Genomic DNA, 24,689 nt, shown 5'->3' on the forward strand with positions numbered 1-24,689 from the left:
AAATACAAACAAGCAGATTTAGTAGTTTGTCACACAGCGCAGTGCAGCAGCCGCAAATGATGAACTATGTGTGAGAACGAGAGAGCAGCAGAGGACCATATTTACAGAAATATGTCACTCTCTTTTCCCCTTTCCCAAACGCCAGCGCAGAAATGTGCAGCTGGGTGCCACGGACACGCCCTTCCACCATAGTACAAGGGTTTTTTCGTGAGTCTAGCATAGGTTTTATACTGGAAGAATACCCTTCCAGGCCAAAATGCTATCCTTAGACTAACTTTAAACCTTTTGCCGCTTTGTATGTGTGCTATACAGTGCAGCACACATGCAAAGTCGGAAAAGAAAGGAGAAATAAAAGCATGTCTCCTTCATAGCACCTATCTTTAATGGGCGCTGGTTTCTGACGCTAAACCTGGTCTACTTTTTTAAGTAAATAGGGCTTAGCAACAGAAACCTTGGGTGGTTGCATGGGAAAGCCCATACACCACCCATGGTACGCCCCCTTGGCGCTAAGTTACGCAAAGCTGTACTATGCTCTGCTTTGTGTTACTTTCAGGTGATTTTCCAGCTTAAAATAGATTTTACAGTGGAAAGTAAATAAGTGAAAAAAAAATTAGCATCGTACAAGGTGTAAAATCTTTATAAATAACCCCCCCTGTGTAAGAAATTGAGTTGTTGGTTGACTGGTGTGTTACTGTGCGCCATGGTCAAGCAGCAACCTCAATCCTTGTGAGGGTGAGGCACAAGCCAGCACCCTCTGGTAGTTTAGCACAGAGGAGTCATGCTTAACTTAGAGGCAATGTGTAAAGTATTTGTGTAACACGTCAAACAGTAATAAAGTGAAAACACCACGCAAAACGGATTCACATCATGGTCGAAAAATAAAACTTATTTAAATAATGAAACAAGACCACAATGACAAAAATCCAATTAGTACAACCTGAGATATTCAATTTTAAAGATTTGAGCAAAAATAGCTCCAAAAAGCACAGAGTGCAAGACAAGTACAAAGTCACAACTTCAGGCCAAATATGAAAGAGCGCAGGCCAGCTACAGGGACCCAGTTAGGCCTGCTCAACAAAGTGTCTTAAATCTGGATTAGAAGAGCATTGCAAGGATATGCTTCAAAGACGCGTCGCGCAGCCAAAACGATTCATCGGTTCTGAAATGCGACAAGGCTGCAATGCAAGGGCTTTCATTGTCATTGAGGATCCCATCAATGGGGATTGCAATGTGAAGTCTGGCGTCAAGGATACTTTGCGAAGTCGGGACGATGCATCAATTCTAAGGAGTTGTGAGGCTGCGATGGGGAGTCCGTGGTCGTCGTTGAGGCTGCCGCTAGCAAGGTAGGTGAGTACCTGTGCTGAGGATGTGTCATGCAGTGGCGGTTCCGATGGGCGGTGGCTTCAATGTGAGTCTTTGAGATGGACCAATCCATGCAGCAGCGAAGATGTGGCAGTTCTGCTGAGAGACGCACAGCAGGGTGCACAGACAAAATATCGAGATTTAAATTTCGATATACAATTATATCGAAGTTTAAATATCGAAGGGACATAATATGAAAGGTAAGTAATATCGACACTTTTAATATCGATATTAGTAATAGCGAAGTTTTAAATATCGATGTCAGTAATATCGATGTCAATTATTTCGATGTTACTAATATCCTTTTTAATAATATTTGTGTATATTATAATGTATTTATTATGTTTTTTTAATTTTTTTTATGTAATTTAATTACATTTTGTATTTTAGTACTGTAGCGGGTTGTGGGTTTATAGGGGAATAGGGTGGGAAGTAATTTAATTATGTTAAATTAATTATTAATTAGTAGGAATTATTAATTAATTTTAATTAATTGGTAATTATTTTTAATTAATTGGTAATTGATTTTAATTAATTGATTAATTGATAAATATGTTCTGTAGCGGGTTATGGGTTTATAGGGGAATAGGGTGGGAAGTAATTTAAATATGTTAAATTAATTATTAATTAGTAGTTATTATTAATTATTTTAAATAATTGATAATTAAATTTAATTAATTGGTAATTCATGTTAATTAATTGATTAATTGATAAATATGTTCTGTAGTGGGTTGTGGGTTTATAGGGGAATAGGGTGGGAAGTAATTTAATTATGTAGAATTAATTATTAATTAGTAGGAATCATAAATTAATTTTAATTAATTGGTAATTAATTTTAATTAATTGGTAATTAATTTTAATTAATTCATTAATTGATAAATGTGTTCTGTTGCGGGTTGTGGGTTTATAGGGGAATATGGTGGGAAGTAATTTAAATGTAATTAAGTAATAATGCGTTTAAATTAATTGATTTGTTAATTATATAATTGTTAATTAATTATTAATTGGAAATTAAATATTATAAAATAGTATTTTCTAATATTTTTTTGGTTAAATATATTTTGCTAATCATGTTTTTAATAATTATGTATAGGTATTGTAAATGGTTTATATTTATTTAATAGTTCATATTTTTATTATTAAAAAAAAGCTTTTATTTATAAGTATGTTATTTTAACCCCTACGCTATCCAACACTTTCCCTACTGTTGCACTTTCTGGAGTGGGAATAGTAAATTTTACCCCTACGCTATCCAACACTTTCCCTACTGTTGCACTCTCTGGAATGGGAATAGTAATTGTTACCCCTACGCTATCCAACACTTTCCCTACTGTTGCACTCTCTGGAGTGGGAATAGTAATTGTTACCCCTACGCTATCCAACACTTTCCCTACTGTTGCACTCTCTGGAGTGGGAATAGTAATTTTTACCCCTACGCTATCCAACACTTTCCCTACTGTTGCACTCTCTGGAGTTGGAATAGTAATTTTTACCCCTACGCCATCCAACACTTTTCCTACTGTTGCACTCTTTGGAGTGGGAATAGTAATTGTTACCCCTACGCTATCCAACACTTTCCCTACTGTTGCACTATCTGGAGTTGGAATAGTAGTTTTTACCCCTACGCCATCCAACACTGTCCCTACTGTTGCACTCTCTGGAGTGGGAATAGTAATTGTTACCCCTACGCTATCCAACACTTTCCCTACTGTTGCACTCTCTGGATTTGGAATAGTAATTTTTACCCCTACGCCATCCAACACTTTCCCTACTGTTGCACTCTCTGGAGTTGGAAAAGTAATTGTTACCCCTACGCTATCCAACACTTTCCCTACTGTTGCACTCTCTGGAGTTGGAATAGTAATTATTACCCCTACGCTATCCACCACTGTCCCTACTGTTGCACTCTCTGGAGTTGGAATAGTAATTTTTACCCCTACGCTATCCAACACTTTCCCTACTGTTGCACTCTCTGGAGTTGGAATAGTAATTGTTACCCCTACGCTATCCAACACTTTCCCTACTGTTGCACTCTCTGGAGTTGGAATAGTAATTTTTACCCCTACGCTATCCAACACTTTCCCTACTGTTGCATTCTCTGGAGTGGGAATAGTAATTGTTACCCCTACGCTATCCAAAACTTTCCCTACTGTTGCACTCACTGGAGTGGGAATCGTAATTTTTACCCCTACGCTATCCAACACTTTCCCTACTGTTGCACTCTCTGAAGTGGGAATAATAATTGTTACCCCTACGCTATACAACACTTTCCCTACTGTTGCACTCTCTGGAGTGGGAATAGTAATTTTTACTCATACGCTATCTAAAATGTATTTAGTTTTTTTAATTCGTTTTATGTTGTTATTAATTGTTATTTATATTATTATTTTATGTATATAAATTTATTTGTAATTTATTATATTTTTATTTATTTATAAGTTATTAAAATAATTAATTTAGAGTTATTATTAATTAAAAATATATTATGTATTTTAACTTTATTATTATTAATTTTTATTACATTATTTATTAATTTTAAATATTATAATATATTTTTAAATATGTTTATTCCATTTATAAGTATTATTTTGTTAATATTACATTTTTATTTTATTAAAATAAAACGATATTTTACAAAAAACGATATTTTTGACATTCTATATATTTTTTCCGATATTTTTGTACTTACCTTGTTAGAGATAGGATCCCGATATTTTTGCCATCGATATTTTTGTTGCGATAATTTTGTATCTCGATATTTTTGTATTCAAGATTTTGTCATAGATTCGCACAGCAGAGGGGCTGCGTTGGTTCTGCCGGAACCTCAGAGGCTGGCAGAGCACCTTAAGCCCACTTTGAAGGGTCCAGGAGTGGCGTGGTACCACTTGGCAGGGTAGACTCACAGACGGCACAGTCCAGATGAAGGGTACAAGGTTGTTGGAATCCTATTATGTCCCTAAAGCTTCAGATCAGGAGGCCAGCCAACTAGCCCTTGGAATCACTCTTGGTTCTGGGTACAAGAGATGCAGGTCCAGTCCCAGGTTAGAAGGGAGCAGGCAGCAGATCAGCACAGCAGGGCAACAGTTCCTTCAGAGCAGCGGTCCAGAAGAGTGCCAGTCCTTTCAGCCGCACACCAGTTCTTCTTCCTGGCAAAGTATCCACAGGTCTAAAAGTGTACTGCAGTGGTTTTGTCTGTGGTCCAGTATATATACACCCAGTTGTGACTTTGAAGTGGGGAGAAACTTCTAGAGGCATGCCTTTAAAGTGCACAGTGCCTTGCCTTCCTGGCCATAGCTCCAAACTAACTACAGGGGGTATACACACCTTTGTGTGCAGACAGGATACATCATATTCAAGTGTAAGTGGAGATGGGTCCTGCTCCTCCCACCTATCCTGCCAGTGATTGCCCATCCAGTACACATAAGCTCCCCATTATGTGTGGATGTCTAGGAGGAAGACACAACGCCCAACTTTCAACTACATCTAGTCATGTGACCGAGAGACAGGTTGCAGGCACCAAATGGCTAAGACAAGAAAATGCCAACTTTCTAAAAATCGTATTTTCAGAATTGTAATTTAAAATCCAACTTCACCATAAGTTAGGATTTTAAATTGTGATTCCTGAGACACCAATCATGAATAGATTACCGGTTCCCATTTAGAAATTTCACTTAAGAGTTTTTCACAACCAGGACATGAAAAACTTAATGGTGCTTGTCCAATGTTTTAAATACACTGCACCCTGCCTCTAGGGCTGTCTTGGACCTGCCTTAGGGATGACTTATATGTACTAAAAAGGAAGGTTTGGGCCTGGCAAAAGGTTTCTTTTGCCAGGTTTAATGGCAGTTTAGAACTGCACACACACAATCTGCAATGGCAGGCCTGTGACATGTTTAGAGTGGTACGTAAGTGGGTGGCACAAACATATGCTGCTGGTCCACTAGTTAAAGTACACATAGTCCTGCGGCCAGCAAAAACAGGAGGTCTGAAGGCAAGGAGTAAGGGTAAACCCATGCCAATGATGCTAGGTCTAACCCTAAGGGGCATATTTATTCATAGGTCAAGCTACCTTGCAGCGATGCGTGGCAAAGAAAGGGCAGGAATGCACAATATTTAACACAATACAGCACATTCCTGCCTTTTCCAAGTGCTGGTACTCAATGTGCAGCTTACTATCATTGGAAGTTTTGGGGTTGCTAAAATGAAAGCAACATGGATCCCGGAGGAAGGAGGTACCCATTGTCACACTTTCATCAAGATCCCCTGCCTGTTGTGATACCTATGTCAGCCCTGCATGGGATCTTGGGGTCCCGTGATCCCATTGCTTTAAGTTTAGCAACACCAATACTTCCAATGATTGTGTGAAAATTGTAAGTTACAAAAGTACCCCCACATTTGCACACCTTAGTGAATGCACGCTCTCTGTTTAGAAGAGGTCGTTAGAGACCAATGTACTATCGGTCCTAAAGAAAGCCACTGTGACTTATATAGCACACGTTAGTTGGCTGAAACATGTAGGCCACACTAGGATGTGTGAGAACACTTAATTCTCTTTTCACATCCACCACTGTTTTTAATCCTGTCCCAGGAACCCATGATTAAAACTTATCCTAAAGAGGAAGGGGATTCTGAAGGCAGTTTTAAAATAATTCCACACACTAATTCACACTTTCACAAAAAAAACACAGATCCACTGTAATCAGGCATCACAGCATACTTATGAAGCACTTGGCAGGAATCCGATGAGGAAGCATGCCACCAACTAGGTTGGTGGGTGAGGGTTCTTTAAAAAAGCGAATGGGTTTTTCTATCCAGAGAGACTACCTTATGCGCAGTAGATATCAGGTGTAGGTCATTGTAACTAGCTTGTTCTTGTTGTTGGAGATATTGCTAAGTATAAAATATTCCATACAGAGGAAAGTACAACCACTAAAGTGTTGAACTTTTCGAGGTCTCATTGGGATCATAGTTATTAATTAAATATTTTAGAAAGCAATGAATAAATACTATACAGTAATTACTCTGGACCCGATTCACAGAACTAACTTAAGACAAAATTCTAAACTTACTACCATTTTTGAATTCACAGAAGTTAGGAGTCCTAACTTTAGGAGTCCTAACTTTAGGACTCCTAAATGCCTTCTGTGAATACCGAAAGTCTTAATGTTAGGATTTTTCTCAGTTTAGAAGTAGTAAAGTTAGGACTCCTAACTTTAGGACTCCTAAATGCCTTCTGTGAATACCGAAATTCTTAAAATTAGGATTTTTCTCAGTTTACCTGTAGTAAAGTTAGGACTCCTAACTTTGGGACTTGCAGAAAGACGGATGGGACTTTGCACCACCGTCTATTCCTCACTCGGATTGGAAACAACTATGGATACCTTGGCCATTGTGCCCTGCAGATTCAGGCTGAGGTTGCCCAGCCTTAGAAAAACTGTCCAGCCCACCTACACTTCGGTCTTGAGAAAGACCCGCCGTGACCACCTACTGGGGCACCTCAGGGTTGAAACGTCGACCCTTGTCATAGGCCCAGTACCACCAGGATTCCAATAGGAAGAATAGGAATCTTTGGCTTCAAATCAGTGTCTGGCCATTCTAAAACACCTGTGTATATATTTTTATATAGGAAAATGTTCGCACTGTATATATTCCTCACCTTTTGAGCACCTTACACAAATGTCACTCAATTGCACTTCAACATTGATTCCGACAGTCTATCTGTGCAATGTATGTTAACACTGAATGTTAACTAATTATGTTATAAATACATAGTACAATACCTTGAATTCATGACTTATTTGTTAAGTACCTTTTTCTAGAGCTGTGATTATTGGAGAGTGTTTGTCTTAGATTACATTTTTAGCATTGTTAAATCACTTTTGTCCTACCCAACAGAACCGCTCTTTTTGTTAACCATTAATTACCCTGGTTCTGAGGGACACAGGGTTACCCCTTTTCTTTAAACCAGACTAGATGGAAGACATGAATGTCTTAACATCAGAAGGCTTCTTTGTAAATCTTTTTCTAGGAGTGGCCAGATTCTACCACTCCACTAAAAGCATGCATTACCAATCATCATTTGCGTAATGATCCCTGAATTTGATAACTTTGTTGTAGTAGAATGTCAGCAAAAAATTACTTACTAAGGCATATGGTCAAGCCAGTGGAGTGATATGTCACCTTTTTAATCAGTTAAAACCAATCACCTTAAACAGGGGTGTGGCCTGGATGGCCAAGATGGCGGATGCGTTCCAGCGAGACTCTGCCACCTATCCCTGTGAATCCATACAAAATCCTGCTGACACCTAAACATCCCACTGTGCCGCCCCCCCCACCCCCCTCGTCACTCACAATGGTATCCAGGTATCGGCAAACACAAAAGCTATCCCGAGTTCGCCTGGAGGGCACTGGAGTCTGAGGTCTGTGACCATGCCTGTGGTGGTGGGAAGGGCCCTGCCCTTGATGGAGACAGTGGCCTGAGTTGGGGAGCTGGACCGGACGGGAAGACTGCAGCCCGGCTGCCGGCAGAACTTTGGCCCGGAGATCTGTGGTGTGCTCTGTCCTGTGGAACTGGGCCTGTGGCTGTCTACTCTGAACGTGTTGACTCCAGCGGCCGAGCAGGCTGGGAGGCAGAGCAGTGGCCTTGTGACCTGCTGGCATGGAGTGGCATGTGTGGAGATGTTCCAGTGGTGTTTGGCCACTGTGGGGCCCTCAGTTCAACCCCTTGAGGCTGCAGAGGTGACAGGCTGCCTGCTGATCGGTGAATGCCGATCCAAATCTGAAGAGGCGAGGAGGCCTGCCCGAAGTGCTGATAGGGGCTGGAGCCCTACTGAGACTTATTAACCTGGAACTGCCTGGGGAGTGGGGGCACTGATTACCAAAGTCGAAGTGGTGGCAATATAAACGCCTGTGGCACTCCAAAAGATCCTGGAAGACACCTTGGGCATCTCCCCCTCCCCCACCCCTGAAGTCGAAGGTGGACTGGCGTGCCTGTCTCCCTGACATGCAGTGATCTCGGGGTGACCCACTGGCCCTGGGATTGACCGGAGGAGTAGTGCCTGTGTTGCTTGCACTGTGGCTCTGGAGGATTGAGGGTGACCAATGTGAGAATGTACTGCCCTGCAGATGACTGCCCTTCTGCTGCTCAGCTTGACTGTGGATGTCCTTGGTTGCCTGTGTTCATCTGATGTGCTGCTGCTGGTGTCGATTGTACCTGGTAGGCCTATGATGGCACTTTGTGAAATAACGGAGGTTGGTCTGGTGGAGTGAGGGGCAGAGCTGCAGCACAGTTTCCTGGACAGCCGGAGCTGCCCGCTGATACCCACGTTCCTTTTGACTGCTATGGCGGACCATGGAGAGTGGTGGCCACTGTGAAAGACTTGCACGGTAGGAAAGAAGCACATTCTTAGCATTGTCTCTTGAACCCTGGGTTTAATGTCCTATTGGGGTGATTTGAAACTAGGCTAATCCTGGTGCTCATAGATTTGTGTATTGGTTTTTTGACACAGGTCAGTTGCAGTGCTCAAGAGGAGGGGAATCACCCCAAACGCTTCAAACTTTGACCTTAACGTCATTGCTTAAATCAAACAACAATCCGTAGCACACGCATGCAAAAAATAACATAAAATTCCAATGATTGTACGAGAAAGAGCGCTGCGTTATTTTCAGTCTTTGTCTTTAATACTTTTTGCCAAGCCAACATGTGTTTCGCCGATAAGGGAATACCTTGCGACTTCTTCTGGGCTAAAGGAACATGATAATACCAGTTTAAAATGGCCAATAGTATAAAACATTACAAACATAGTGAAGAAAAATGTCACCACTGTATAGTGACCCGTTTGATGGTGTGATCAGTCAGAGGGGAATCTGTAAGGTGGAAACCCATGCAGCTGTGTGAATGAATGCCAAATAAGTTACTAAAACTACCCGGTCAAGTTGTGCTCGGGATTTCGATTTTATGCGATACCACGCAGTGTGGTGCCCCATACCACAATCTTCCCAAATAGTATCATTCCTACAACCGTGCTGCTAAGTAGCCTGTCAAAAACAAGTGCCATTGAGAACGTCCCCCTCCAGCCCTGTCCAGTCAACCAACCCTACCTGTACGGCTCTCCAAATCACCCCATTCCTCTCACCTACAAGGGAGAGTAGAACATTGCCCTAAACAATGCCAATTGATCTCCGATGTGTAAGTTAAGCACATCAACTCTTAAGGTATCACCACCTTCATGTCAAGAAACCACATGTTAAGTCTCACATCCCCTACCTCTCAGCTGGTACTAATTCCGACCCAGCTGGTCAAATGCTACAATGTCCTATTCCAAGTGAGCAAGTAACTCCAGAGTAGTATGTGCCCTGTTGATCAAGATCCAAAATCACTTATTTGAACAATCCTAATGCCACCTCAATGTGCCCATTTAAATCAATAGCGACTATTGGTATCTTACTTAAAATCAGGATTGGGATTGCACTGACTTCGGCCCAGTCCAGTTTAGTGAGCTATGATACCCCCATAATCCCTGTCCTCTCCTGTACTACAAGATATTCAAATGACAATGGCTACAGTGACAGGGGTGCTGCAAACATGCCCCTCATTTCTCTCCCCGTCGCTTGACAAGACTACTAACACATACCTGAAAGTGAGCACGCTTCCGTGTGCGAATTCTCCCACGGTCGTTCCGTTGAGTGTAACCCAGAACCGGGAGTGATGCCCCCGGCCCCCGTATTTAACTCAATCGTATCTCCATCAACTGGAATGCTGACCAGCAAGTCCATGTGCTGCAATTAAACTCGGTGGAAGTACCAGGTTCCTTATATGGTAATCATTACTGCGTTCCCTCACTTACGGTGCCACATATCACTCTCATTCAAAGAGATAGCCCTCTCAGTCCAAGTGAAGGTGACTAGGTATAATCCAAATGTGTATGTCATAAAAACTTCATTCAACCTTACTAATGTGTACCCCTTAGTGAGATTGTTGATGTATAAAATTTCAGTTGTGATACCCGTGAGACCACCCAAAAGAGCATGTGAATATGGAATATCAGGCAATTGAACATATCAAAACTGTTATGACCTGAAGCACTCATTTTGGGCCAACATAGTTTGTAAGGATGGGTTCAAAGTGATGCAATCAAAATACAAAACGCTAGTTCTAAAACATGACAGATTACTTTGATTAGAGTGTCCACATGGTTTGTATAGATGGGTGCATAGGAATGCGGTCCACGTACAGAGCAGTAATTTTGATACATAGGTAGTTACTTTGCAAGGACTGTAATAGGATGCAACAATAAGTCAGAACATTTCGGACATGTAGATTAACATACTCGTTAAAATTCCAGAAACATAGGTCGTCAGATTCACAAACATTAATATGTATTTCCTGATTTTTTCCTCCCTCCAGAAATTAGTACCTAGATCTCTTTGGTAAGTCCATTCACTAGTCTCCTAGGAAGTATTGAGGTTCGTGGTCCATATTGAGACCCTGTTCAACACATTTCAAATGCATAATCCATAATGCCTCTGTGCGTATCAATCTAAGCTCCCTGTTGCCACTTCTTGTGTTTAGCTCCTGTATGTCAATCCCGTAGAAGGCAAATTGTGATCCTGTGCCTGGCATGGCATGTATTGCCATGGTATATCACCCACACCCTGCTGTTTCAAGGCTCTTATGTGATCCCCGATTCTTTCCTTCCGGGCTCTGATTGTGCTCCCTACATACATGCAATTGCATTTGCATTCAATGATATAGACAACAAATTTGTTATTACAGTTGATGAAGTATCTGATTGTGTAGGTCTTGTCATCATGCCCCCTGAAATCCTTCTGAAATTTGGACAATCCGGATGCTGCAAATCCACTAGCGTATCAGTTGAATCTGTTCGGAGAAGGAGAGGTGAAAGGTCAAAATATCGAGTTCAAAATATCGGAAAACATAAAATACCATGGAATAGAATATGATTGTCAAGTATATGTTTTTGTCATAAGTAATATTGTTTTAAGAATATCTTTGTCTTTAATATTGTTTTTAGTATGTAAAGCAAATAGTTTTTAAAATTATTTTAATGTGTTTTAGCTGATATATTAATTGTAGATGTTAGTATGCTGACAACACTCAGCTTGTAATCTCTTTGTCAAATGACTCAGACCAAAACTTAGAGAAGTCCCAAGATGATCTGGTGTCCATCGAACATTGGATGGCGGCCAACCGCTTACAGCTGAACGTGAACAAATCAGAGATTCTTCTCCTGGGTAGTAACATCCATTTATGAAGCAAGCGCTGGTGGCCTGCTGTGCTGAGAACACCCGCATCGCCAGAGGAGACTGCAAAAATTCTGTGTGTCTGAGTTGACTGTGCTTTGACTTTTCAGGCACAGACAAAGTCAGTGGCTGGGGTCTGTTTCAGGCTGCTACGTGGACTTAAGCCACTGCTCTGGTTCTTCGACGCCCAAACTCGTCCGATCATCATCCAGTCTACTATACTTTCTAGACTGGATTACTGCAGTTCCCTGTCCTTGGGTGACCAACAAAGTAGGGATTCATCGCCTCCAGAGGGCATAAAACACTGCAGATTGGACACTTTTCACCCTTCCCAAATCCTGCACAGTTTCCAACCTTCTACGTAAGCTCCACTGGCTTCCTGTGGAGAAGAGAATCCCCTTCAAGGTACTGTGCATCTTTCACAGAATTTTAAACTCCCAAGCTACCACCATTCTAGCAAATCTCCTCACTCCTTACATCCCTAACTGATTGTTACGCTCCTCAAACCCACACCTAGCATGTGTCCCCCTTGTCAGAAGAGCATGGACCAGAGGCCAGTTGTTACGTGTTCTTGCTCCTGCCCTCTGGAATGCCCTTCCTGGTACCATCAAAAGCATCCAGAACCATGGGGCTTTCCAGAAGGTAATAAAGACCTGTCTTTTTCCAGGATAAGCCCTCCACCATAGTCCTAGACACCTTAGACTTCTCTGTGTCTGGTCATTTTAGAATTAGCACTGGGACGCCCCGTTGCTGGGGCAGCCATGCGCTCTACAAATAATGTAACATAACATAACAAATCATGTACTATAGTATGGTTGGTATAATTGTTATTAGGTATAATAAATGTACTTTGTAATTGTGATTTTGTATTTGTTTATGTTCTTAGTGACTTATAGTGTCATAGCGGGTTGTTGGGTTGAAGTGCATAGGTTGACAAATTCTTCAAATTAGAAATAATATTATTTTTTTTATTTGTTTTGATTGGAAATTAATTCTTTGTATTTTTTAAATGTTACATTATATTTTGAATTGAAAAATACATTTTAGATTTAGTTTAATTATTATTAGAACATTGGAATGTTGGGAGCTCCATTGAAGACAATGGAGTGCGCCATGCTTTTACTGTCCGGTAAAGGCCCGCAAAACAACATTCAAATGTTGTTTTCAAAGGCCTCTCAGAGCCCGAGGGAATTTAAACCCCTCGAACTCCGAGAGCCCTTTGTTTCATGTTTTGGAAAATTCTGCCCTCTAGTGGCAGGATGTTCTAATAGCCTTAAAGCCCTTCGTTGCGGACTATACTGGCTATTAAAGTCCCGCTGTTAAAGTCCCTCGCCTTCGGCTGGGGCCTTTAACGCTGGACGGGCCTTTATTAGCCAGTATAGTCCGCAACAGCGGGCTATAAGGCTATAGTAAAAGTAAGTTATATTTTAGTAGCAGGTTGTTGAGTTTGTAGGGGGGTGGAGTGGAACGTTAATTAAGCTATAGAAAACGAAAAAATATTCTTATTTAATTTTTAATTAAATATTTAATTGATTGTTAATTATGTAAATAGTTTTATATTGATGTATGTAAGTTATATTTTAGGAATGCGTGTTGGGTTTGTAGGGATATAGGGTGGGACATTAATTAAGTTATAAGAAATATTTTTTTTTATTGGCTTTTAATTGTTCATAAAAAATGTATTGATTGTTAGTTATGTAAATAGTTTAAAATTGTTTTATTTAAGTTATATTTTAGTGACAGGTTGCTGGGTTTGTAGGGGAACAGGGTGGGAAGTTGAATGAAATTAAATGTATATTAATGTAATGCTCTGTTTCTAAAATTAAATAATATTTAATTATAAATAAGTATATTATTTCTTAATTACTATGTAATTGTAATGTTTTCACAAAGACGCTGCCTCAGCATTTCCAAGGGTTTCACACTATTCTTTTTTCACACAAGACAAACTGGGGGCCAGGGTAGAAAGAAAGGAAATTCCAGCCACTTCTACAGGGGGAAACTCCAGAAGTTACTTTCACTTCAAAGCTAGCATCAGGTATAAATATTAGACCTCATACCCACCTCTTCAGTACACCTCTTAACTTGTGAACGATAAAGATAGACTACTTTGCTGCCCTGCTTTACTGCTTTGCTGTTCTGCTGCAAGAAGGACTGCTACTCTACTGCCCTAATACTCTGCTGCCCTGCTACCTGAGTGAGAAGGACCGGGCCTGAATACAGGACCACCAGAGGGACTACAAGGGCTAATTGGCTAGCCTCCTGAGGGACAGAAAAGGCTCCAACCACATTGAACCCTGCACTTGGACTCTACCAGCTATGGGCCCAATTCACAAAGGTCTAAGGGCCTCATTACGAGTTTAGTGGTCCTCCAGTGCTGGCGCCACATGCCGTCTGCTGGAGGACCACCAAAGCCATGGTGTGCCAGCCCACCGGATTACAAGTTCATTCCAGGTTGGGCGGGTTGTGCTGCCACTGTCTCAAGGCCCTTGTAGGCCCCTTAGTTGCCTCTCCACCACCCTTTTCATGGCTGGCTCACCACCTTGAAAAGGTTGATGGAAAGGCAACTCGAAATATGCTTGGCAGTGTTGCTGCGGAACCGCCAGCATATTCCTGCCTCCGAGCACTGTGCCACTGCCGCGGGATGCTGGATCCCCGGCGGATGCAGTGGTCCTGTGGCGGTCCGACCACCATACTCCTAATTCTGCTGGCAGGCCCACAGTCGGACCGCCACCAAGCCGTATTGAGCCCCTGAGTTTCGATCTGAAATCTAAGACCCCAATTCAACAAAGTAAACTGAAGTCTAAGTTTACCCGTGGGAATTGGTCCCTTAGACTTCAGGTCTAAACTTAGACTTCAAGTCAAAGTTAACCTTTGTGAATCGGGCACTGTGAGTACTGCCCCTCAAGTGGTGCCACCCCAGTCCTCCATCCTTGGAAGTAGGCCTAAAGGTGCACTATCAAACCAGGTTGGTCATAGTAGAGCCAACGCAGTGCAGAGCAGGGTCTTGCAGCCCCTCATTGGAACAGCTGTGTGATGCATCCCAGATTCAGGACCTTGCAGTTCAACAGAACAGTCTCAGCGCAATGCAACCTCTACGCAGAATTTCGTATTACTGCCCATCAACTTTTCGGAGCCACCGTAGTGCGGCACATCCTTGATGCAGGACTTCGCATCGCCATGCTGCAGCTCTTTGGAACAGCTGCTGCGCAACACAACCTCAATGCAGGACTTTGCATCGCTGCTCTGCAGCTCCACAAACCACTGCTGCACAATGGACCCTAGTCGCTGGATCTGACAACACTCCACAGCAAGAATTTAAGGTACTTTGTTCAGCAGGCCTAACTGGGTCCGTGTACCCAGCCCGTGCTCCTTCAAGGTCAGTCTGAACTTGTGACTCTGTCCGGGTCTGGCATGACTAGATAACCACAGTTGGCACTTTGTGCTTTTAGGCACTATTTTTATCTACCTCTTTAAAATTGCATATCTCTAGTTCTTATAATTGGATTTTTGTCATTTGGTCTCAAATTATTAATTAAATTGTACTCTAGTTTTCTAACTTAGAGTAGGTTTTTTCTCCTGTTGTTGTTTCACTTTATTGCAGTTTGATGTGAGGCATAAATACTTTGCACATTTCATCTAAGTTAAGGCTGACTACCTTTGTGCCAAGCTACCAGAGGGTTGAGCACAGATTGATTTGTTTTTTGCTTGTGGCTTCACCCTGACAAGGGAGCATTGTGATTGGCTTAAGGGAGGCTGCCTGCTTCCTGAAGAAGCAAGACCCGGATGGCGAAAAGGTATGTTTAAATATATTTTTTCATTATTCATTAAATTAACCCCCACGCAACTCCCCCTCCCCATGCGACCCCCTACCCCACCCACCCGTGAGACATGCCAGCCGCAACTACCACCTTTTGTAGTGTAGTTCCTACATTCCCAATAGGCTCTGCGCATTGGAATAATATATCCTATAGATTTGACGTAGGACTTAGGTGGACTATGTCTCTATCGAATATATTAGACTTAATTGTGAGTGCCAGCTAGCTCAGAAGTCAGTAGAAACTTTCTCAAATTCACACGAAGGGATTCGTTTCTGACAACCGCATAAACATGACAACTTTGTTTCCCCAAGAACAAAACTGATCTTCAGAGTTGTGCAAACAATAGATTGATATTTTACTCAGTCAATCGCGCATGCTTCATTTCATCAGAGGTGCAGAGAAATAGAGAGACGGGCGTTTTCACTAAAAGGATTTATTGAACAGTCTTCTTTCTCATGCAAGTAAAGTGAACTGCTACAATCTTAATACTGGTTGCAAAGTATAATGCGTACAGTAAGAAGAGTATTATAAAATAATACTGTAAAAGCATTGTATGGTTCCTAGACCATAGATAAATACATACATAAATAACAAACGCTAAAAGTACTCAACTGGTGCTTCTAAAATACGCCTACCCCAAATGTACCTAACCTAAGTATAGTACGAGGGAAGAAGTAAGTGAGGTGTAGCATAGGTTTAGTCTGTTTTTGCCAAGAATCTAACCAAGATTTCTCTTAGGGTCTAATCAGCTCCGTACCTTTGTTTTAGAATGTCAGAGGTCTGGTATCTCTGTCTCTGGACTCAATTTCCCAACACCCCGCGAGGGGAGCTTGGAAACACTGGAGCTGGATTCTCAGCAAGAGAAAGGACAGCCTCTCTGTCAGTGCGTCAGCTGGAGGGTCGGCTTTCTACCGCACTTGCTGTAGCGAGCTGCGTCGGGCAAGTAGATAGTCGAGCTTCTCCGAACCACTGTGTGTTTTCTAGGGCAAGTGTAGGCATATTTATACCTTGAAGGTGCCATGTTTGACGTAAAGTCGAACATAATAACTTTGCCAAAGAACCCCAAGGGAATGGTAGTTCTTTGAAAATGCCATGATTTCTAGGACAAATCAATATTCAAGTAAGGGGATGTCCCTGACTGCTGAAGCCGAGTTTTCCAAGAAATCATTGTGGCTTTTTTGAACTAGTGGAAGTAGCCATGCATGTATTTGGACTGGATGGGTTATGTCTAAATATGGGTATGATTTCTATGCCTATATAAGGGCAATGTGAATTATAGCTATATAAGGGCATGAATCGGTAAATTTACGCTTGATTCTAAAATGCTACACACCACTTTAGCAAATGGGCGTCATGTTGTCCCCTGCATTCCATGAAACATTCTGGCATATTTACAATAAAGTGGCGAAGCATGTCATTAAGACAGAAGGCTAACAACACGCTTTGTCACTTTAGAAATGCAGGGCTGCATCACATTTACTAGATTATGGTGCAGCCCTGCATTTCCCCCTGCACTGACACTAGCTTTAGCTGCCTAGTGCTAACGCAGGCACCCTTGCACCATAGTGCAAAGGTGCCTGTGTTGAGGGGAAGAATGTTTATGTGCAGGAAGGTCCCCCTACCTGCACATAAACAATCCTTAAATGCCGTTGTGTAACTTCTATGCGTGCTGCTTAATGCAGCACACATAGAAGTTGTAAAACAGCATTTTTTTTAAATAATTGTTTATGTGCAGGAAGGGGGACCTTCCTCCACATAAATAATCATGGGCAATTTGCTGTTTCTATGTGTGCTGCACAAGGCAGCACACATGGAAACAGCATAAACAAGGAGAAAAGAAGCAGTTGATTGTCCCTGGTCTTAATTTTAGTGCTGCCTCCTATTGACGCTGCCCTTGTAAATAGGAGGCAGCACCAAAATCAATGGGGGTTGCAGTTAAACGCCCACCGCAAGACCCATCGCCATCCCCTTTCACGCTAAATACAGCGTCGAAGAGTGCCTTTTTTACATTCCGTGTAAATAAGGCGAGGCCCCTATCACCATCACAACGTCACTGAAAGTGATGTTGTGGTGGCGTTAGGGCCTTGTAAATATGCACCATTGTTGTTCACAATAGACTTGTAATTAAAAGAACCTGTATCTGTATCAGTAAACGGTAGAAATTTAACAAATGCTCTTAAAGCAGAGAAATCCAGAAACAACACAGCTTCTTATTTGTATGATAAATGCATTAAATAATATTTTAGAAAAAAATATATATTTATAAAATATATACTGACTAAATTAAATCTCTTCATGGTGTTTGAAAAGAAACAGTCCTTCCTCACAATTCCCTTAGGTGTACCCATATTTAAAGTCCTCCTGCTATGTATAGATGTGTTATCTCCTGGACCTTCGGAAGACATAACCAAGGCAATTTGAGAATCTACAATATGTTAGCTAGCGTTTAAAAGATTTTAAAACAGAAAACACAGGGCCTATTTACAATATTGTGGTCCCAACACCCTGATTGCAATGCGACTGCCCATGGTGTGGTATATATGGGAGCTTTTGCTGTGCCCGTAAGCCGGCCGTAGCACAAGCTCCCATAGATAAATGAGAGAATATGTTCATCCCTGTACTGCGTAGCAGGCACCTCAGGGTGCCTGCCACACAGAGTTGCCTGCCACTCAGTGCTGGGATTAACAGAAGGGCACCATAGGTCTCAAACCAGCGGAAGTGTGCGCCCGGTTTCACTTTCTACCGCCTGCATTGTAATGTGGCGGTCAAAACTGAACCGGCGATGAGACTTGGATAGCCTCCATGGTGCGGTCTGAGGCTTTCCGACTCTCATCATAATTAGGCCCACAGTGTTAGTCAATATTTATGAGTTGAATTCATTTTTACTAAGATATAACAAATTTATGTAACAGTAAAAACAGCTCTGTAGAAAAAAGTGAGAGAACAGAGGGAATAGGGTAATGTATTGTCAAATCGCATTTTTTGTGTCTTAGGTGAGTGAATAAGAAAGTAAATTTATTGTGAAATAAAATGGCAATAGGCGAACAGATAGAATTTAGGTATCATAACTATGGTGAGTTCATAGTCAATTGAATCATTAGCTTTGTTGATTGTAAGAGTCACTTGGATAAATGAGTGGGTAATATGAACAATTTAGAGTATTCTGACACAGTCAGTATCATTTAAGAAGAGGTTCAAGAGCTTAAAATGAAAGTGAGCGCAGTGCATAATCACTCATTAACACCAGTTGGAGATGAGAGTCATTTGAACAGGAACACTGTTATTGGTAGCTATACCTCCTTGAGGAGGTTTTGTGATGGGTCAAAATCTTCTAATCTGAATCACTCCTGTTGATTTAACAGACAGAGGCCCATGTTTTTTTTTACTTCTTTCCATCAGCTAGAGGTTTGCTGTATTGCAATCATTTTAAGCAGGTCTAGAAGAGGGTAGTTGGTTTTCCAGAGATCGTTGTTCCTACTGGCCAAGCTTAGGAGTAGTGCCTGTAGTAAAGTTTTACTGGTAGGTGCAACTATGTCAGCAATGCATACTATGGACCAGAAGACTCCTAATTTGGGTCAGAATAGTAGCATATGCTCTAAATGTGAAACATCCTTTACCACACAGTCAAAATCACGCAGTGCCTTTACAACATGAGCACTACAACGACTGCAACGTTACCACGTGTTCCTTTAGCACGCCAGTCGACACAACAACTTGCTTTAGGGAACTGGTGTTGGACTTGTGTTCGAGGTTAAGTCCATCACCTTTCCTACTGATACACAGACTCAAGTTGAAATAGTAATTTATACTAATTCAAAATCCAGTGCTTCCCTGAAGCAAGTCGTTGTAATGACTTGCGTGATAATGGAATGCGTGGTAATGACACAGTCATTGTGTAGACTGCATTGTTAAGGCATGCATTTTTTAGGCATGCATTGTTTTGGCTTACAACCGTTTCTAAATTGGCTTTATCTTTTTCGCATAAGTAACATTTCTTATTTGGTAGGAAACTAGCGTTGTACAACATCGAGCAGAACTGTAGGGATGTGTGTGGAACAACAGAAAAGGTTTGTGCTAAAGAAGCAGATTTGGCTCTTTTCTTATAGATTATTTAGTGTCACTTAGTAGCTGTAAGTTTAGTAATTTGGCCAGGATTCACAAGGATTTGATTTTGTGTGTTCAAGTATGTTCTTTGAATTTTCTTTTACATCATTGATGTTGAGTGAGTGTTACTATTCAGGGTATCGAACTATGGAAAATGTCCAGCTGATATGTTCTGGTGGAAAATGTCAGGGAGTATATGTAGAACATGTGATGTAGTCTCATGTCGTTTTCCCTCATGTTGTCTAGACCATATGTTGATTGAAGGCTTTTAAAGGGCCTTGGGAATCTTTATCAAAAAGATGGCATATAGTGTAGATGGGGTGGCTCAGCTAAGATTCCCAGAAGGTTTGCAGATGGGTAATTTGGATATTTGCACTGAAACATAAGGAGCTGGTTAGCCATTGGTTTTTATGTATACCTATCCACTTTTGGTGGCTATGGATAATTTGTAAGGTAATTAGAGGGATGCAGCTGAGGATGTGACTCTTATGCTGATAATTGGATGAAATAATGAGAAAGGGATAGGATCTAATAATGAGTTCCCAAGTTTCACCCAGGGCGAAGTCAGCTAGTCTGTGGGAGAGGAAATAGGGGAAAGTGATCAGGACTGGCCTTGCGCTAGCCTAAGGTCTATATATTAGGTTTTAACATTAGCGAAGTTGAGACTTCCCATGTGCTTTAGCAGCTGTGGCCTGGCTTGTGATATTTTTGGATTCTTACCTTTCCATAGGAAAGATTTAACAAGTTTATCAATTTCTCTAAAAGAAAGGGGAAACTTTTAGTGGCAGCATTTTGAGGATAATTGGAGGTAGCATCATATTGATGGTGTAGAGGCAGCACCACAGTGATAGGTTGAGAGCTGAAGGAGCAATTAAATATGTTATCTCTGATGTCATTCTGGACTTTGGTTTGGTAGTCAGGAACATATTGATTTTATTTGGTGATAAGATGCCTAGATTTGTGATCTGATTGGGACACCATTTGAAGTTGCAGTTAGTAAACTTAATGCGGTTAATGGGAATATATTAGTTTTATACGTTTGTTTCCTGAGATTGATGAGTATTGTTTGATCTCATAAAAAAGGCTGGGGATGGAAAGTGTTTCAGACATACTGACCATGACTTACAGTCTATGTTCACTGATGAAATTGTACTGTAATTTTTTGTTTCTTGATTGTCTTTTCCTTTTTGTGTGTCAATATTATATTTGCTTCCATAGATGAGTCAGAAGGTGGGGAGGAGTTTGTAAAATGGCCAAAGAGTTGTTGGAGCTTAGCGGGTACGATCTCAATGATGTTAAGTAGCAGAATTTCAGATGGAAAGCCATCGGCCTAGAAATGTTATTTTCTTAATTTCGTTCAATGCAATAATTTCTTATGAGTGGATAATAATTGAACTTTACAAATGGTTGAGGAAATGTAAATATTTTTGCTAAAAATGTAATTAATTCTACTGTGCTGGGTTGTTTTTGCGTTTATACAGATCCTTATAAATTTCTGCAATTTCTTTGACTTTTGTTTTAAGTTCTCTATCTTTCTAATAGCAATTGTTTTTGATTACGCCTTTTTGGCTTAAAGTGTTTGTCGAAACGTTTTCCCTTTTTTTTGCTGCTTATGTGGTATTTTGATTTTATACTCAGGATAATGTGATTGACTGCAGAGGTACATTACTTGTTGAATTCAATTTTCAGTTTTAAAGTTTTGTGTAGGTGGTGTTTAGATTATCCTGGGTGTATTAATATTTGAAGACTTTGATCTATCTAAGTGGACCTCCTGATTCTTGTGTGTCTTCTTTTTTCTTCTTGGCAGCCAGTCTGATCATTTTGCCTCATAGTATCGTTTATATGTGTCCCAGATGGTCTCTGTCGAAATTGTCTCTGAGACATTGTTGATAAATAACTCTTCAGGGAGGGCTAAGATATGTGTTATGTTATTTCAGTCATTCAGAAGTGTAATATTGAGTCGCCATCTAGGGGAGGTGTACTTGATTGACCTGTTCTCCAGAATTATTGAGATCAAGGCGTGGTCAGAGTATTTTATGAACATTTATGAATAATTTATTGAATATGCTATTCAATAAAAAAAAGGTATCCGATATTTTCAAACAAATGAATTGAGGTAGTTCTAATATTAGAACTAACTGTGGAACTCATTGAAATAACATAATTTCTTGGTCACCTACAATGTCCCTCAACCATTTCTAATGTTCCAATGTTTGCATGAATTCTCCGTTTTGCATCTGAAATGCACCAACCACTTATTTCTCTGTGATACAACAGATATTCCTTCCTGTTCAGAGTATGAACTTATTCAGTTCCCTCTGAGAATGAGAGACTGGCTGAAGAATGTCTTGGTGCAGCTTTACGAGAGTGACCTGGATGCGTCAGGAATTCTGACTGAAAAACAGAGGAACAAGGTGAGAATGCTAGGAGCATGTTTGATGAAACAAGGCCTGATCCACAAACGTTTCCACAAAAAGCTGTACATTTTTTCTCCTGGTGTTCACACGTTTGGAGCGCATTTATGACTATTTTCCAATTCACAGATTACTAAAAAAAATAAGTTAATGTGTATATTACTTCTGCAGACAAAATACCTTATTGCTTCACGTCCATATCTCCAATAGAGGCTGGTCATCCTGTTCCAAGGAGTTATTTCGGACCTCTCCTATTTCCTCTAGATATTTTAGCTGCTAAACGGAGCCAAAATCACCAGGGAAAAATTTAGGGAGAAAGAAAAATTGTAGTGGGCATTGTGTCCAGAATTACAGATTTCCCGGAAGTTCCTTTATTCCTCAGGGGATTTGCATGGTTCAACTTCGAATCTCTGCTAATTTTGCACCTACAGAGTATAAAAGATCCACAGTACTGTTGATCCTGGGGTGCTCCTAATGAGACCCACAGCAGAACTTTTTTCTGAAATTCAAAAGAAGTCTGATCTTTATGTTTATATTTTTAAAGTCGTAACTGAAAACCTGTATATTGCAATAGTAGAAACATCCCTTATATTATGGATATGATGATACGTATTGCCAGGCCGGGTCTGTCAGTTTGTCTTAATGGATGGTAAAGGTTAGCAAGGTTAGCATATGTTCCACCCTCCAAACGAACCACTCTTACTGACTTCAAAGCACCCTTCCGACAGACTATGAGAAGTCCCCAATCGCCTCTACTGAGCATACCTTCTTCTTGCCCTGCTGAGACCTGTTGCTTGCAAAAAACCTTCTGCCAAAGTTTGAATATTGTTCATTTTGCAATTGAGATGCATTTCTGCACATGTACCTCTCCCAACATTTACTCCAACTCCAATGCTCACTGCAGAATTTTCCATGTGATTTGATTTCCATACAAGAAAGTAGCCTAACAGGTGCCAACACGTGATAGAAATAAAAAAAGACTTAGATTCATGTTATGCAGATGTTTTAAAATCAGGTGCCTTACTGTGCTCTTTAACGCAGCCTTACTTTTTCCCTTTCCACCTCTCTGCTCAATCAGAGGTATCCGAATTCTCTCTCATCTGAGATGAACTTCCCTGTCCCTTTCGAGGAGCCACACCATTTTGTGCTACATAAATTGTACATTTCCCAGCTCATTATTTTTTCAAGCATTTTATTTTTCCACTTCATTGTTTTTTCCTGCAAAGGCACATACTTACAGAGAGCAAGAAAATAAATACAAGTAAATTGAATTTAGATACAGGCTTTTATCAGTCAATAACATTTAATAAACAAGTAGGGACTACTTTAATGACATACACATAAGGTAAGTAAAAGTAGATAAATGTTTGTACAGGTATGTACATTTATATACAGTAGTCGTCCTTTGATATGGCACTAAATAAGAATCAATAAATATATGGCAAGGTACTATCCTGCAGGAACTGGGAAGAGGCAGGTATTCACACAGTCGAAGATCAAATGCATGACAGACAACTGAAATTATTGGCGGTGTCCCTTGTAGGAGTTGTGCTCAATGTGAATGTAAATTACAATTAGCAGCTGACTTCTGAGTATTGTGATCTTAGCATTATTGTGGGCCATAATGTTAGATATAAATTTACATAACTATATAATGGTCCCAATGAACCATACATTAGTCATTTTAGCTCACCTGCAGAGCAAAAGAAGTCTCGAATCTGTGGGTTGTAAGCTGAAGATTGCAATTGAGATGCCACTGTCTTTCTGGGCGCTGTTGCCAGGATGTTGGTGGTGCACTTATCTTAGAAAGAGCCATGATGGCATTCTTGAGGAGAGGCTGCAGGCCGAACTTCATGCCAAAGGCCTTGTTAGCCATTCTAAATGACATGTCTGAAATACAGGGGACAACGACACACATGATACACTGGTTGACAATGGCACAAGCTGTTGCCAAAGTATTGATAGCTGAACACGAAAGTACTATTTATATACTAAGATTCATAAAACCAGTGTTTAATCTGAGCCAGTCCAGGTTTTGCTGTCGGCCGGCAGTCTGCAGCGGAGCGGGAAGCAGCAGCGCCTCTCCACCACTGTTCCTCTGTTTTGCGGCCAGCGGTCTGTTCCTCTGTTTGCGATTGGCGGTCAGCAGCCTAGTTGAGCAGTGCAGGGAAGAGAAAGCTCCCCTGCTCCTCCGCTCCTCTGCTCCTCCGCCATTACCGCTACCCATCACCGCCACTGCTGCGGAGGGCAGGAGCGCCGTGCCTAAAGGCACAAGGCAGAGGCAGAAGGTGCGAGGCGCGAGGCGCGAGGCGCGAGGCGCCGGGAAAAGACCGTCCCGTCCGCCTTTCCGCTCTTGGGGGAGACTGGGGGTGGACCCGCAAAAGGCAGCGGGAAGAGGTTGGTCCCAGTGTTACCAACGGGGCCAGGGCCTGGGCCTGGGATGTCTTGTATCCCTTGGGACACCCCCGGGACACCCCCAGTCCATTTCACCTCGCCTCACCTCACCCCTCCCCACAACGCTCCAGTCGCTTCTGTTGTTCCAGTTGCTGTTGCAGAAAATGCCAATGCCAATGCTAGTTTTGTGGACACACGCTGTAAACACGCAGTAAGGGCAGAGAGTGGTAGCAGATCCCGAGTGGCAGAGAAGCGGTAGCGCGGCAGCAATGGAAGCAGTAAGCCCTTAACAAAGAAAGAACAGAGAGCGTGGCTGCAGGGTTGATTAGGA

The 24,689-nt window shown here is 41.4% G+C and overlaps 1 protein-coding gene across 1 annotated transcript in view; it reads left to right on the forward strand.

Moving 5' to 3' along the window:
• The window catches only part of LOC147727586 (uncharacterized), a 335,530-nt gene that overhangs the window by 268,877 nt on the left and 41,964 nt on the right, over nucleotides 1-24,689 (forward strand). Inside the window, exon 8 of the mRNA XM_086963650.1 lies at nucleotides 21,828-21,964. Within this exon, the coding sequence (XP_086819776.1) occupies nucleotides 21,828-21,964 (137 nt within the window). The remainder of the gene's footprint in view (nucleotides 1-21,827; nucleotides 21,965-24,689) is intronic.

Source organism: Lissotriton vulgaris, chromosome 3_1 (assembly GCF_964263255.1).
Source record: "Lissotriton vulgaris chromosome 3_1, aLisVul1.2, whole genome shotgun sequence".
Classification (NCBI taxonomy): domain Eukaryota; kingdom Metazoa; phylum Chordata; class Amphibia; order Caudata; family Salamandridae; genus Lissotriton; species Lissotriton vulgaris.